Here is a 14,893-nt window from a genome sequence, read left to right as displayed (position 1 = left end):
AAGGTGAAAGTAAAGGGAAAGTTCCGATTTTGAAGGTACTGCTCTGTGTAGCAGCAGGGATCTCAACCCTTCACATGCAGAGAGGAACACCCCATAGCTGATGAATTTGTAGAGATCAGGCTCAATCATTCTGAAATGTATTAATAATACCAGGAATGGGAGTTAGGAGAACTGCCTTTTTACAGAAGAGTATTAAAGAGGAGAGTCCCCCCCTGATGTTAGGCCAATGTGACACCTGAGAAGGCAGAAGATGCAGTTTCCGCATTCATCAGTGTCCTCCCCAGCTGATACTCTCTTTTGTGAACATGGGACTTTAGAAAGGGGCAGTAATGACGCTTAAAATGCAGACTTTCTGGGTGTTGTTGCAGGGAGAAGTGAGCAGTCAAAGGGAGATAGGGAGTTTGGATGATTGGCACAGTAAGATTGTGTCTGTTGCCTTTTGGAAGCAGTCAAGAATTCACCTCATCTGCAACGTTGGTCCACAGCCAGGGGTGATCATCCCAAAGCGATGCCGCAGCAGTGCTTAATAGATCAAGTGAGGTGGTGTACCAATGTAGCTCTGAGCATGAATAAAGCAAACTTGGGCCAGCAAACAGCAAAAAAAATAGGGAAAGTAAGCTAAGTTCACATCTGCTTGCAGATAACTGTGTGGGCAAGTCCCCAGACACACAGTGGAGGCATGACAATGGCTCAACAAATGTTACTACATATAGGTCGATTCTTGTGGAAATTTTCATGCTTAATTGTTATCCAGGCACTGTGCAGAGAATGCAAAGGGGATGAGAGGAAATTAGTTTCCTGGATTGTCTCTTCACACTAGACAATTTGGATGTTTTCAGGGTTTGAACACACACACACACACACACACACACACACACACACACACACACACACACACACAAAAAAGATTAATTAGGTAGAGACTGTCTATATCTAACATAAATTTTCATATGGTAAATATATTAGTTAACCTTTTTGAAATATGGATAAGAGCTTACTTCTGCTAAGGATAAGGTGAACAATTTGGTTCAACAGTCATTAAATGAGGCCCACAACTTTTCTGCTGGCCTTTGTCATCCATAAAAATCGTGAATACATCTCACAGGTGGCTGGTCACTTGGTGATCTTCAGGATTGCATAAGGGCAGATTAAATGAAGTTGAGGAAAAGAAAATAAATTCATACTACATTTTTGTTCTTTTCTCAGTGCTGAAGAAGTTGTCAGTGTAGAGATAAATTGATGTATTCCTTCTAAGACACGACACTTAAGATCTGTGCTGTAAGCCCAAAGTACTTATTCTCAGTCTGACTTGCATCACTTCAAATAATTTTCATGCTTTTTATTCCCTAGAGCCTTACCAGAAACACTGCCATGGAGATAGCTGTGAATGTGAAGGCCCTACATAATGAAACTGAATCTCTGCTAGTAGGCAGAGTGCCTTTGGTAAGGTCACAAAACACATGGGTTTATTTCCTCATTCAGACTATCTGTGATTTGTTTTTTGCTGATTTTTTAAATTGGCACAGGATTTATGACATGCTACGAGAAGCTCTGTAAGGCCAGTTGGAGGATATTGCACTGCATTTCTGGTTTGGGTTGGAATGAGTTATGAATTCTTGTCCTAGGTTGGCATCCATCCCATCTTACCTCACTTCAGATATCTGTCCCACTACTGATCTTCCAGACAGGTGGGGAGCAAGCTGCATCCCGTAGTCTGAGGGGAATGAAGAAAGATTTCAAGGCCTTGGGACAGTTGGTGGAAGAGTCTGGGGCACAAGATATTTTCTCTTCCCTACTTCCATTTTCAGGTGCCAACGTGGGCTGGAATAGAATAATTCAGTCCATAAATGCTTGGCTACAAGACTGGTGCTACAGGCAGGGCTTTGGATTCTTTGATAACGGCTGGTTTTATAAGACACCAGTCCGGACAGTGATGCGTGGGAGTTTAATCTCACAGGGGAAAAGGATGCTGGGGCAGGAATTAGCAAGGCTCATTTCTAGAGCTTTAAAGTAGATTCAAAGGGGGATGGAGTTATAGCTGGGCTTGCACCGGTGGGACAGCACTCTAGAATTGATGAAGACTGGGAGGCCTCCCATACCCTAGCGTGAAATCAGTGTGCTCAGTTCGGTCTCTGAAATGCCTGTACACCAGTGCACGCAGCATGGGGAACAAGCAGGAGGAGTTAGAAACCTGTGTTCAGTCAGGTGATTATGATCTGGTGGCAATTACGGAGACATGGTGGGACAGCTCACATGACTGAAATATGGTCATGGATGGCTATGTCCTTCTCAGGAAAGACAGGCCAGCCAGGCATGGTGGTGGAGTTACTCTTTACATGAGAGAGCAACTACAATGTATTACGTACTGTCCAGTGGTGGATGAGGAGCGAGTTGAGAGTCCGTGGGTGAGAATTAAGGGGCAGGCTGGCAGGGGTGATACTGTTGTGGATGTCTATTACAGGCCACCAGACCAGGGTGAGGAAGTTGGTGAGGCCTTCTGCAGACAGCTGAGAGCAGCCTCACAGTCACAGGTCCTGGTTGTGGTGGGGGATTTTAACTTCCCTGATGTTTGCTGGAAGGCCAGCCACAGTCTAGGAGGTTCCTCCAGTGTATTGACAATAACTTCCTGATGCAAATGGTGGATGAGCCAACTAGGAGAGGTGTGCTGCTGGATCTCATCCTCACTAACAAGGAGGGTCTGGTTGAAGCGGTAAAGGTTGAGGGCTGCCTTGGCTACAGCAACTACGAGATGGTGGAGTTCAGGATCTCATGTGGCAGGAACAGAATAGCAAGCAGAATCACAACCCTGGACTTCAGTAGGGCCAACTTTGGCCTTTTCAAGCAATTGCTATGGGAAATCCCATGGGGAAGGGTACTTGAAGGTAAAGGAGCCCAAGATAGTTGGTTAGTGTTCAGGGACTGCTTCTACCAAGCTCAAGATAAGAGCATCCTGACATGTAGGAAGTCAAGGAAGGGAGCCAGGAGACCTGCGTGGTTAAACAGGGAACACCTGGACAAACTCAAGTGGAAGTGGAGAGTTTACAGATCATGGAAGGAAGGTCTGGCTACTTGGGAAGAACATAAGGCTATTGTCAGAGGGTGTAGGGAGGCAACTAGGAAAGCTAAGGCCTCCTTAGAATTAAACCTGGTGAGAGGGGTCAAGGACAGCAGAAAGAGCTTATTCAAATACACGGCAGATAAAACTAACACCAGAGGCAATGCAGGCCCACTGATGAACGAGGTGGGTGCCCTGGTGACAGAAGATACAGAGAAGGCAGAGTTACTGAATGCCTTCTTTGTCTGTGTGCTGACGGAAACTGTCCTGAGGAGCCCCATACCGCTGAGGCCCCAAAGGAAGGCAGGACGATGGAGGAGTTTGCCTTGGTTGATGAGGACTGGGTTAGGGACCAGTTAGGCAATCTGGACATCCGTAAATCCATGGGTCCTGATGGGATACACCCGTGGGTGCGGAGGGAGCTGGCTGAGGTCATTGCTGGACCACTCTCCATCATCTTTGCCAAGTCTTGGGAAACGGGAGAGGTGCCTGAGGACTGAAAGAAAGCAAATGTCACTCCAGTCTTCAAAAAGGGCAAGAAGGAGGACCCAGGTAACTGTAGACCGGTCAGCCTCACCTCCGTCCCTGGGAAAGTGATGGAACAACTTACTTATCCTTGGTGCCATCTCAAGGCATATCAGGGATAAGAGGGTCATTAGAGGCAGTCATCATGGCTTCACCAAGGGGAAGTTGTGCTTAACCAACCTCATAGACTTTTATGAGGACATAACAAGATGGATAGATGATGGCAAACCAGTGGATGTGGTCGGTCTTGATTTCAGTAAAGCATTTACACGGTCTCCCACAGCATCCTTGCTGCTAAACTGAGGAAGTGTGGTCTGGACGATTGGGTAGTGAGGTGGACTGAGAACTGGCTGAAGGAAAGAAGCCAGAGAGTCGTGGTCAATGGGGCAGAGTCCAACTGGAGGCCTGTATCTAGTGGAGTGCCTCAAGGGTCAGTACTGGGACCTGTATTATTCAATATATTCATCAGTGATTTAGATGAGGGAATAGAGTGTACTATCAGTAAGTTTGCTGATGACAACAAACTGGGAGGAATGGCTGATATGCCAGAAGGCTGTGCTGCCATCCAGCGAGACCTGGACAGGCTGGAGAGTTGGGCGGGGAAGAATTTAATGAAATATAACAAGGGCAAGTGTAGAGTCTTGCATCTGGGTAGGAACAACCCCAGATTCCAGTATAAGTTGGGTAATGACCTATTACAGAGCAGCATAGGGGAAAGGGACTTGGGGGTCCTGGTGGACAGCAGAATGACCATGAGCCAACACTGTGGCCTTGTGGCCAGGAAGGCCAATGGCATCCTGGGGTGTATTAGAATGGGGGTGGTCCCTTGTTCTGGCTCTGAAGCTTAATTTTATTCATTTGTCCATTTTTGATTTTTACGTGTTCTATTTCTGCTTCTCCTTATGGTTTGTGCAAATGTCTTCATGGGTCTGCATCAAACCCATTTTTTAATAAAAAGGCCATTTGGAAGATAATGAGATAATCTTTCAGAGTTGTCCATTGCACTCATTTGACATTGTGCTTGTTTAGAACAGTATTTCACAGTCACAATAACAAGACACCCCAGTTAACCTTATTGTCATGTATTTTATAAATATTGAAGCTACATGTATGTTGGTCCCTTTCTTGATTAAAATAGAGACACATGGAATGTCAGGTCTTGCTCGATACATCAGCCACTGCCATCATACGCTGTTCTCCAAATTATCTTTCTCATCTGACAAAGACAGACATTCTTACTTTAGTATCCTCCTGTTTATTTTTTGTCTCTTCAATTCTCCCTCACCCCTCTTTTCTGTGATCAAAGCTCCTGATAGCAGTAAATTGATGCCTTTGTTATAGATACTACTTGGTAAGCTTTTTTTTCTTGCCATTTAATGGCTCTTGAGTTTTTCTATTATGCCTCCTGAAGGAGACAAAAGAAATGCAAATACATATGCAAGGAAACTATGATTCCTGCCACTTCTTGTAAGATATGATTAACAAAGTTCATAAAACAGTATTAGCTAGATGAAAACAAATAGTGAATTAGCTATAAATACAATTTTTAGTGATATGATGGCAGGGGACAGTGAAGCTGATTTGTGGAATCTCCCAGATGGTTATGGCTGAAATACAGTTTGTAAAAAATAAAAACCACTATTTTTTGTCTAGATGTTTTTCCAACTACACTATTTCAATTTTGGCTTTTTAGAAAGCATTTCCAGTTTAGAACAGAGCTCAGTTTTCCAGAGTATTAAGGGAGAAGTATGGCAGAATGTTTCATTTCAACTGAATGAAATTATCCAAGCTCACTGAAATAAAATATTTTCATATTAAAAATTTAATTTGGGAAGGAATTGAAAAAGAAATCCTTTATTTTCATTGTTTCATTCATAGTGTTAATTTCCACCTTGGAAATAAGAACCTTTTCCAAGGCATTGTGGGAAGAGAATTTACCCTGAATTGCTGACTCTTCCTTTAACAAAATGTCATTGTTTACTTCAGGAGCAATATTGCCAAGGTATGCACTTTCTCACCATCAGATGAGAGTTGTTTGGTCCCCATGTGAAATGTTTTCCTTTGAGAATCAAGCAATTAGATAAGTGCTTGTTGAGAAAGAGAGAATTCTTTGCTTTGTTCATTTATATAAAATAGGTGACTCAAATATTTTTTTAAATGAAAACACAAGAAAAGTTGTAACTTTTTCAAAGACAAGTGGGTCTTCCACTGTGCTCCAAATTAACTGAACTGTTCAAATTGAAAAAAAAACAGGAAGGCAAAAGAAAGATCAATCTGCTTATGGGCACTGAATTCTGTGAACTTTAGAATAAAGAACAGAATAGCAAGATGGAGCTTATATTTCCAATATTACTATACTAAACAGCAATATCTTACTAAAGCTGGTCTCTCCTTTGGAAGGTCACATATGCAAATGATTGAAGCAAAGGAAATATTTCTTTTTTTAGGTAGGATAAACTAATGGGGGCTTGTAATTTATCTCTAAACCCCAACACCATCAAAATCTTTTTCCAGCAGTAGAGATCAAAGATTCTCTTACAACTCCTTTTTAAAAATGCATTCACTAGGCTATAGCTTAATTAGAGCCTTTCAAAAGGATATTCGGCACTGCTTTGGGACTTACTTTTACTTCAAAGAGAGAAATAGATGTTCAGATTGCTTTATGAGTGATTGCAAGCAACGAGTTCCATGGTTAAACTTTACCCCAAAATGGTGTTTCAGCAACCCCAGGTAAGCCCAAAGCAGCTTTGCCAGGAGTCAGCTGTTCGCCTTACCTTTTTCTCACAGGTTTGACTCACACAACAGCTGCAGAATAGTTTCCAGACCAGAGTTTTAAGGAAGACTGGCACCATCCCCATGGGGTTCTCAAAGCATTGATAGAGCCAAATTCCCCTAAGTCAGAAAGTCCTAAGTTTTTTAGACTGCTCCACTTTCTTTTCCTCTGGCCTTTACTGATATGTTTGGCTTTTTGTCTCCCATCTGGGAGTGCAGTCATGCCCTCTTCCATGCCTGGTCCCTTTTCTTCCCACCCTCAGCCAGCAGCAGTGGCTGTCACTCCATGTCTCACCTACTTAGAAGGGGTGGTGCGGGTATTGTGTCACCACTGGAAGACCTTTGGGAATGGAGCATCTTTGGTAAGATCCGTTTCCTCTTACTTGACCATGAGAGAGCCATCTATCATATGAAGACATTTGCAAAGAATAACTCAGACTTACTACCCTCTATTCAATTTTTTTTTTTTTTTTCACACTGCTTTTCATACAAACATTTTCCAGGCTCTTGTTTTTCTGGTCAGGTTTTATCTCCACTTGTGCTGCTCCCTTCAATTTCTAGTCTGTTCTTGTATTGGTGTTATCTGATAACTTCTGCTCTCTGAAGACTCCCTGGAGGTGTTTAAAAGATGTGTAAATGAGGTACTTGGGGACATGGTTTAGAGGTGGACTTGACAGTGTTAGGTTAACAGTTGGACTGAATGATCTTCAATGTCTTTTCCAACCAAAATGATTCTAGGGTTCTATGACTCTGGAGTGTGGTGAATGATGACAGTGATTGACGGCTAGGTCTAGCTGGTCTGCACCAAGAGACTCAGCTGTCTCAGTTATCCCTTTGTGGTTGGGACCATACTAAATGTAGTGTCAGGGTGGTCTGATGTGTCTCTGAAGGAAAATTTAATTTGGTAAGATTATTTGCTTTCACTGTTTGCTTACACTCACTGTGAAGTAGTCATCTGTTTGTGTATAGTAACAGCATATCCAAATTTAAATGTTATATGTTAACAAAACTAAAGATACTATTTTTCTGGCCTGTTTATAAACAGCAGTTAGAAGCTCCCCATGAAGAGCTGTTGTCTGATGCTTTGCACAGCGTGGAAATAGAGTTGAGAAAACTTGCTGAGATACCTTGGCTTTATTATGTTTTTCAACCTAATGATGATGAGGTGAGTTTGATTAATAGTTCCTGTTTCTAATCAAACTTTATTTTCTTCTGATAGGGAAGAGTAAGTTACAATCCCTCGTGATCTGGAGAGACAATTTCAGTAGTGATCCTGAAACCTCTCTGTCTGCTGTGAACAAGCTTCTAAGCTTGGGGCATTTTTGTGTATTTTGTTCCCTTTTGTGAATGTAAAAGTTTCGAATGGTTATTTGAAACATATATATGAAATAAGTATAGAGTTAAATCCCGACGTTGCTCTTTATGAAAGTAAAATTTTGTATTAGTTTTTTGATTAACTATGAATTACCAACTAAGCATGTAATGTCACTGTTGTTTTCTGTTAATTAAATATAACTGTGCCTCTTCTTTCATGCAGGATCCCTCTCTGGATTATGCTAAAAGAAACAATAGAAGTACAGTGTTTCGCATAGTGCCAAAGTTTAAAAAAGAAAAAGTTCAGAAGCATAAGACCAGCCCTCAGCCTGGTATGTGTTTTGAAATTACAAGAAAAATAGTAGCGTTTGGGGAAAATGTGATTTTATGTTTGTTTTTTTTTTTCTAAGAGCTGAAATGATGCATTCTACCTAAGAGTAGTCAAAGTGGAAAGCAACTGAGCTAACTGACATCTTCATTAGGATGAAGGTTTCTTTCAGTGCATTTAGAAAGCATTCAGTAAGACCCCAAGACTTCCAAATGAACCAAAGAACTACTCAGAAAATATTTAGATAGTTTCGTCATGTGACACGACCTGTGTCTTTGCCAGTGGTTACATGTGATTAACACGTAGCTATATAAGTGGTAGGTAAACACATTTTTTCCCCTGTGAAGCTCCAGTTCAGGTTTTTCAGGTTAGTTTTAGAAGGTGCACAGTAGCTTTTATCACACTGGTTTAATTAACCAGTTATTCTTGAGTTTCAGATGGGTTTTGAGTTCAGCAAGTTAGACAAATCAAACAAAAAGCCATGACAGTCAATATTGATTTTTTTTAATTAGTAGAAGTTGAACAAACTCCACTCTCCTCTCTTCCCACTCTTATCCATGAACTTACTTCCTTAAGATTATGTCCAGGAGTTAAAGAGTGATCAGATGGTCCTAAAACTGTTTCTACATCTTTTTCTTTTTTTGGTCAAAATCTGCAAAATCTTGCACTTGTTGATCAGACTTTAGATTTTAGATTAGACTTTAGGTTTTACTTCATTGTAAAACTGATCAGTATTGAATGAAGTTGCAAAACTGTAGCAATAAGTAGCATAACTATTTTTTTTAATAAATGTGGTCTTATTAGGACTAATGTGGGCAACTAACCTTAGAGAACAATGTTTTACAGAGAGCTTCTTAATGGCCTATGTAACACAGTAGCTTAAAGAATGAAGTTGCATTAATTAAGAAATCTATAAGCTGTTAATTAAAACCAGACTTGCTTGCTGCCATTGCTATATTAGAGGTATTGTTGCTATTTTAATTTTACATATTAATTAGTTTTTGCAGGCTTCTCTCCCTGGATGATACTAATAAATTAATGTATAAAGCAGAACAACATTAGACTTTGCGCCACTGATCCTAAGATGGTTTAATGTGAATTTGTTGGGACATGAGGGTTTAAAGGCTTTACTGAAGAAACTGGAGTAAAGCTGAAAGCATGGCTGCAAAGCAAAGAACCCCAACTTTGTTTAGATACTTTCTCATGTTAACTGCTAACCTGTAACCTGCATGTAAAAAGAAAATTGTCAGTTTTTGTGGAAATTACACCTCTAACCTTTCCCTTTGCTAGCACGGCAGTTCTACTCTGTTTTCCACTCTCTTTGGCCTAACCTTTGCTTGTGATGCATTTGAGCATGTAGAAATTAAGGGGGTTTTGCTCTTAACTTTGGTAGTTCAAAAATGGGGCACAGATGAAGTTGCTGCTTGGCTGGATCTGCTCAGTTTGGGAGAGTACAAAGAAATCTTCATCAGCCATGACATCCGAGGCTCTGAGCTTTTACATCTGGAAAGGCGAGATCTTAAGGTATTTCCTTTGTGCTACTTTTCTGCTATTGACCATTTTCTTTGACAAAACACCAACCAACTTTTCTTCTTTCCCTGCACTTGTTATGTGCTTGTAGCTTGGCTTACACTGTGCAACTATGCAATAAACTAATATGCGCTGTCCTTTGGCCTGAATTTCTCAAGTGCTGACTTGTACTCGCAACCAGAAATACCTGTGTTAACCGAAATTTCCTTTTTTTGCACTTTACTCAGAATGATAGCATTATAGTTTATGTCAGAAGGCATAGGAAAAGCACGCTTGATATCTTACTGACATCGGTGTAATATAATGTTATCTTCAAGAGTTCACTGTTTCCATTAAACGGGATCAGTATGGATCAGTTGGAATTGGTGTTAATAAGTTTGAATCTCTCTACTTCAAGGTCAGAAGCTACGAGGGGCTGACCTGCTTCAGGTGATTTATTGTATATATATTGGATATAGTGGGTGTGAGAGAGATAAGGAGCTTAATAAATTGCAGCATTGGTCTTACATGTTATTGGTGTTTGTGTGTCAAAATAGACCTTTGCAATAGGTTTTCTCATCCCTGGTCAACCTCTGCCTGATTTTAGCTGTAGAGATTTAAAAAAGAGCACTTTTTAAAATTGTCTCAAAAATTCTACAACTTACTTCCTTTGAGGTCAGATTTATAAGTTTTGCAGGAGAGATGTTACCTAGCAGGCTGAGGCTGTTATTTGAGCTTGCTGGTCTTTTTCAAGAATGACTTAAGTGCATCCATTATATGTAATAGAGGCTATATCTTTGGGGATTCATTACATTACTTTTTCCAGGAGCTCAGTAGTAATGAGTTGTTGATAATGTGTTTTGCAACTGCTTTTAGCACCTAAGAGAGGAAATAGGATGTTGTATAAATTGCAAACATTTACATTTGGAGTGAAAGTCATTGCTCTAGCCACAGTACAGTAGTCGCCAGATAGAAGCAACAGTTTCATACAACTGTGCCACTTCTTGGTGGAATTTATATAGTATGAAATCTTGATGTTATAAGGTAGTGCTTGCCTTGTGTGGCTGTTGCAGTAGAATGCAGCTGCTGAAAATAGCTGTGTTTGAGATGATCCCTTTGACTGTTGCATATTATTTTACCCTTTGATATTGGACCACCTAAGCTTCTTTCCATGGAAGTTAGATTTCTTTCTTTCAGGATACTTCCTAACGCAGAGAGACAGTTTCAGGATAGTCTTTCCCTACAAAAATTTAGAAATAGAAAATTGTCCCAAGCAATCTGCCACAATGTTACAGTGATGGATCTTGCAAGTCCCTGTTCTGGAAGGGCAGTGAACAGATTTAAAACTACTTAAAATGGTGACAGCTGGGAAACTCAGCATCACACAATGCCTAGGCTTGCTAAAATGTTATGAAATCTTGAAAATAAATCAAGACGATGAATTTGTTGGAATGAATGATGGTAGGTAAAATCAGTTTTAAACTTCTGGCCATGCCTCGTTTCTGACAGGTACCAATTTGACTACACGCCCAGAAGACTGACACTTCAGCCAAGGAAATATCTGCAGCAGGGTTATTATCAACCTGTTACCCCTGTTGCTAAGACTCATGCTGATTCAGCATAAATAAAACCCCATCACAAAGGCCTATGCCCTGAAATATCTAAAAGTTTGTGTTAGATAGAGCCTGTGCAGAGACAGACTTTCACTGTCCCCTCTATCTAGTGCTGCCTGGAAGCCCGTGCACAGGTTTTAAATTGCTCAGCATAGCTGGGCAAGGAGTTGCTTTGCACCAGTTGCCAGGGGTATAGTATACTATGCTAGCAGAGATCTTTGTCTGGAATTGCCCCATACAGTGCCACTCGTAAGTTAGGCCAGGCTTTTGGCCAAGCATGGCTTGCACTCTGTGTGCAAACACCAAATTTAAAATAGCGAAGTTTAGCACTCGCACCATTCATTAGATCCATGGCACCATCTCTGCTGGGAACCAGTTAAGGATGGCTCCAGCAGACTGCAGTTTTCTCACCAGAATTGCTGTCAAGGAGTATAACGTGGCTCCTAGGAAATGGGGAACACGTCACAAGCCGCCCTGTTAATTTTTCCTCCTTTAGCTATCGAGGAGTACAGATGAGTCGTCAGTGCTCTCGCAGGCTATAATCTGTCTACGGCCTCTCCTCCAGTGCAAGGCTTGTGCCTCCTGCCAGACTAAATGGGCTCGCCATTGATCCACAAGCTCTCAAGTCATGTGCAATACATTTACCTCTATTACCTCTCATGTCGACAACGGGAAAAATCGTTGCCCATTTTAATTGAATCCTCTGGGCCTGTCTGTGGTCAAAAGTAGAGATGAAAAGCAGTCCAGAAAAGGATTTGATGAAACTCTCATCCATTGCACGCATCACTGGAATAGATCAATACGTTGCCTGAAGAACTGGACACCTCTAATTATATTTCTGTGTAGCTTGTGGATCCCATTCTTGGTTAGTTCTGTGTGTGGCAACTGGCAAATGGAGAGCACCTCCAAGTGGAACCATGTACTTCCCTCCACTCAGCCCCTGCAATAATACCCTTTATCCAGCCTCCTATGCCTGATTTTATTTAGGGGAATCTTAGACTTTTACACCCATGTGATTATCTTTCCCTTGAGGAAAGACTGGGCAGTGAATTTTGCACTGTGTTGTAGAAACTGTAGAAAAAAAGGCTGTCGTGTTTTGTTCGGTTTGTTTTTTTTTTTTTTAACCTTCTTTTACAAGCAAACTCATTGAAAACTAGACTCTCGTTTTTCTGAAATAAATACTGGCATCTTAGCATTGATAAACTTTTTCCTATGGACACAACTTAGTAACAGTCAGAACTGCAACACATTTGGCAGGCTTCGGCAGGGTGACATCTCCTTAGGGCTCCATAGCAATGTTGGTTGCTTTGGAGAAAGGGCTTCCATGGCTCGTGTCAGCTTGATGAGCAGTGCCTGTTGAGCTGAAGTCTCTGTTGAAGTCTGGGGCATTTCATCTCTGTGTTTCGCAGTAGTGTGTTTGCAGGAAAGATACTCTGTGAGATTTGCTCATCTTTGGGCATGCTAGGTGACTTTTGACACTGGGAATGCGCATAGAGTAGGGGAGATGTTAATGGAAGACGTTAATGTTAAGGAGTGTTTATATAAATTGTTTGGTAGTATTACATTGGAGGTATGCTTGGCCAAATTCTGTGGGGCAAACCTGGAATAAGTGGGTTCTTGGCTAAGCAGACAGGCAATCACCATAATATAATGCAGGTAAAGACCTCCTGAAAGCTGTTGCAACAATTTTCTTGCCCAGCCTTTCTTTTTCGAGAATTTTTTGAACCCCACCTGCCGAAAGGCCTAAAGATGGCAGAGAAGGTTGGGAGAGTAGAAGAAGAGCTGATCCTGTAGTTTTAAAGGCCATATCTGGAGAAAAAAGCACTGTTTGCTTCCTCAAACTCTGGCTAGAGTCTTGTCTTCAAAGCTATATTTTAATCAAATTGAATTTTTGTGAATTAGTTGTCAACTAAATATGGACAGATTATGTAAAGCATGGTGAAACTCATGCATTCAGAAAATGCAGAGATCTTTGGAGGATCTTGGTTGTTGAATGATGTATCATATGCTGCTGATTTAGTCTGAGATGAGAGAATTTCTGCAAACTTTCCTGCTTCAGTAGTAAACTGACAGTACTAGATAGCATCTAGTGTCAGGAATGTATAAATTTTAATTTCCTCCAAACCAAACTATTACATAAGCTTAAAAATTCAGAGTTTATCTTGGGTGGTCTCTTTTTTTTGGTTTGGTTTGGTTTTTATTTTCCCTGGAAGTGTGGCAGGGGGGTCAAAAGGGTCCCAAAAATTGTGATGATGCTCTTGAAATTTGCTGTTCTGATCTGCATTACAGCAACTTCGACTGGAAGGGAAATAAACCAAAAATCTTTTGCCTCTGAAATGTGGGTGTTGTTGACGATACTTTGTAAAGGTTGGTGGAAAAAGTGGCTGAGTTTTCTGGGAATTTCAGTATATGATTCTTTCCTCTAATCTTTGAAGTCTGGCAGCATCTCGCTATGTTGCTTGTCCAACAGAAGTTCTGCTTGTGAAAAATGTTTGTTCTGACGAATTTGCAAGTTCTTAACCTTTAACACGTGTGGCTTCTCATGGTTTGGGAAGTATCCTTATGGGTTTTTCCTTACGTAGAATTTTCTCCGTGTAGCCCTAAGCTATTTCAGTAGTTTCAGGAGTCATGCATATTTTTGATTCATGGAAAGATTAAGTTTAGCATAAAAAAATAAAATATTCTCCAAATTTAAAATGAACAATATTACTGTCATTGTGGGACGAGTTTAACAACTACTACCTACATCAGTTCTCTTAACTTAAAAATTAGTACTACATTTTTATATAAGTGAGATGACCATTAGAGGAAACAAAATATAAATTGATGTGGTGCAGAAAACCAGAAGCTTTTTCAGTGCTTGATTTGCGGACTTTATGAAAAAATCTTGAACTCTTTAATGCTGGCACCTCTGTGCCTGAGGGCTGTAAAGGTTGGTCAGGTATTTATAGTAATGACAGTTTTCAACTGAAGAAACAACCAGGTTTTTTTTTTCATCTCTAACATAACCAGAATTCAGTCTTGACTCGCTGAAAATTAATCCACCTGTATAATCTGTGCCTTGCTACATTTACAATAAAAGAATTTATTCATGGGCATCTTAGCACCTCTTTCTTCCTTTGGAGAAATGTAAAATTAATTGCATGTTAACACTTTTAAGTAATATAAAGTGCAGTTTTTCTGAGGTTTCTGTGGCTATAGAAGGGTAGATACAGTCTTTGTGTAGAGTATGTACAGAATATTATGTATGGTTTCATTTTTCACTCATTATGAGAAAAACTATTTCAAGCTCCTTAATTACACTCCTTTTTCATGTCTTTGTAAAGGACAATTTTCCTATTAAATTGAAAGAATGTCTATGATAGAAAAACAGATAGTGAAACTTAGAAAAGTTTTTTTTATTTAATCAGAGTCTGTTTATGTAAGGTTTATTCTACACATAACTAGTGCTTGAATCTGCCACTTGCTCAACATCATTAACACAAGGATTTTAAAGCATTTTTCAAAGCTGGGTTGTACAGATGAGGGAAGCAGATTTTCACCAAGCTGAGCTGAAAATTCATTAGCGCAGCTGGGGATCGTTAGCACAGCTGAGCATCCCATTCTGCTCCTCTCACCATTGGGCCAGTCAAAATTGACAAACGGATGCTGCTAAAGCTGTTACTAATGCTGGAAGAGGTTTGCTGCAAACATTTCTTGTCTGTCATCACTCATAAGGAGATGGGTCCCAGAAACTTATATTAGAAACATTTCAGCTGATGTGATTGCTTTAGTGGT

General features: G+C 40.5%; 1 protein-coding gene across 3 annotated transcripts in view; it reads left to right on the top strand.

Moving 5' to 3' along the window:
• DGKH (diacylglycerol kinase eta) overlaps nucleotides 1-14,893 on the top strand; it is a 175,033-nt gene that overhangs the window by 148,936 nt on the left and 11,204 nt on the right. For 2 of the 3 annotated variants that reach the window (XM_065845982.2, XM_071805823.1), the window contains 4 exons: nucleotides 1,351-1,443; nucleotides 7,398-7,517; nucleotides 7,890-7,998; nucleotides 9,388-9,518. In XM_065845982.2, coding sequence (XP_065702054.1) covers nucleotides 1,351-1,443; nucleotides 7,398-7,517; nucleotides 7,890-7,998; nucleotides 9,388-9,518 — 453 coding nt within the window. The remainder of the gene's footprint in view (nucleotides 1-1,350; nucleotides 1,444-7,397; nucleotides 7,518-7,889; nucleotides 7,999-9,387; nucleotides 9,519-14,893) is intronic. The other variant, XM_071805818.1, reaches the window with a different exon arrangement.

Source organism: Patagioenas fasciata, chromosome 1 (assembly GCF_037038585.1).
Source record: "Patagioenas fasciata isolate bPatFas1 chromosome 1, bPatFas1.hap1, whole genome shotgun sequence".
NCBI classification, from domain to species: Eukaryota; Metazoa; Chordata; class Aves; order Columbiformes; family Columbidae; genus Patagioenas; species Patagioenas fasciata.
This window is presented reverse-complemented; position numbering and strand designations above follow the sequence as displayed.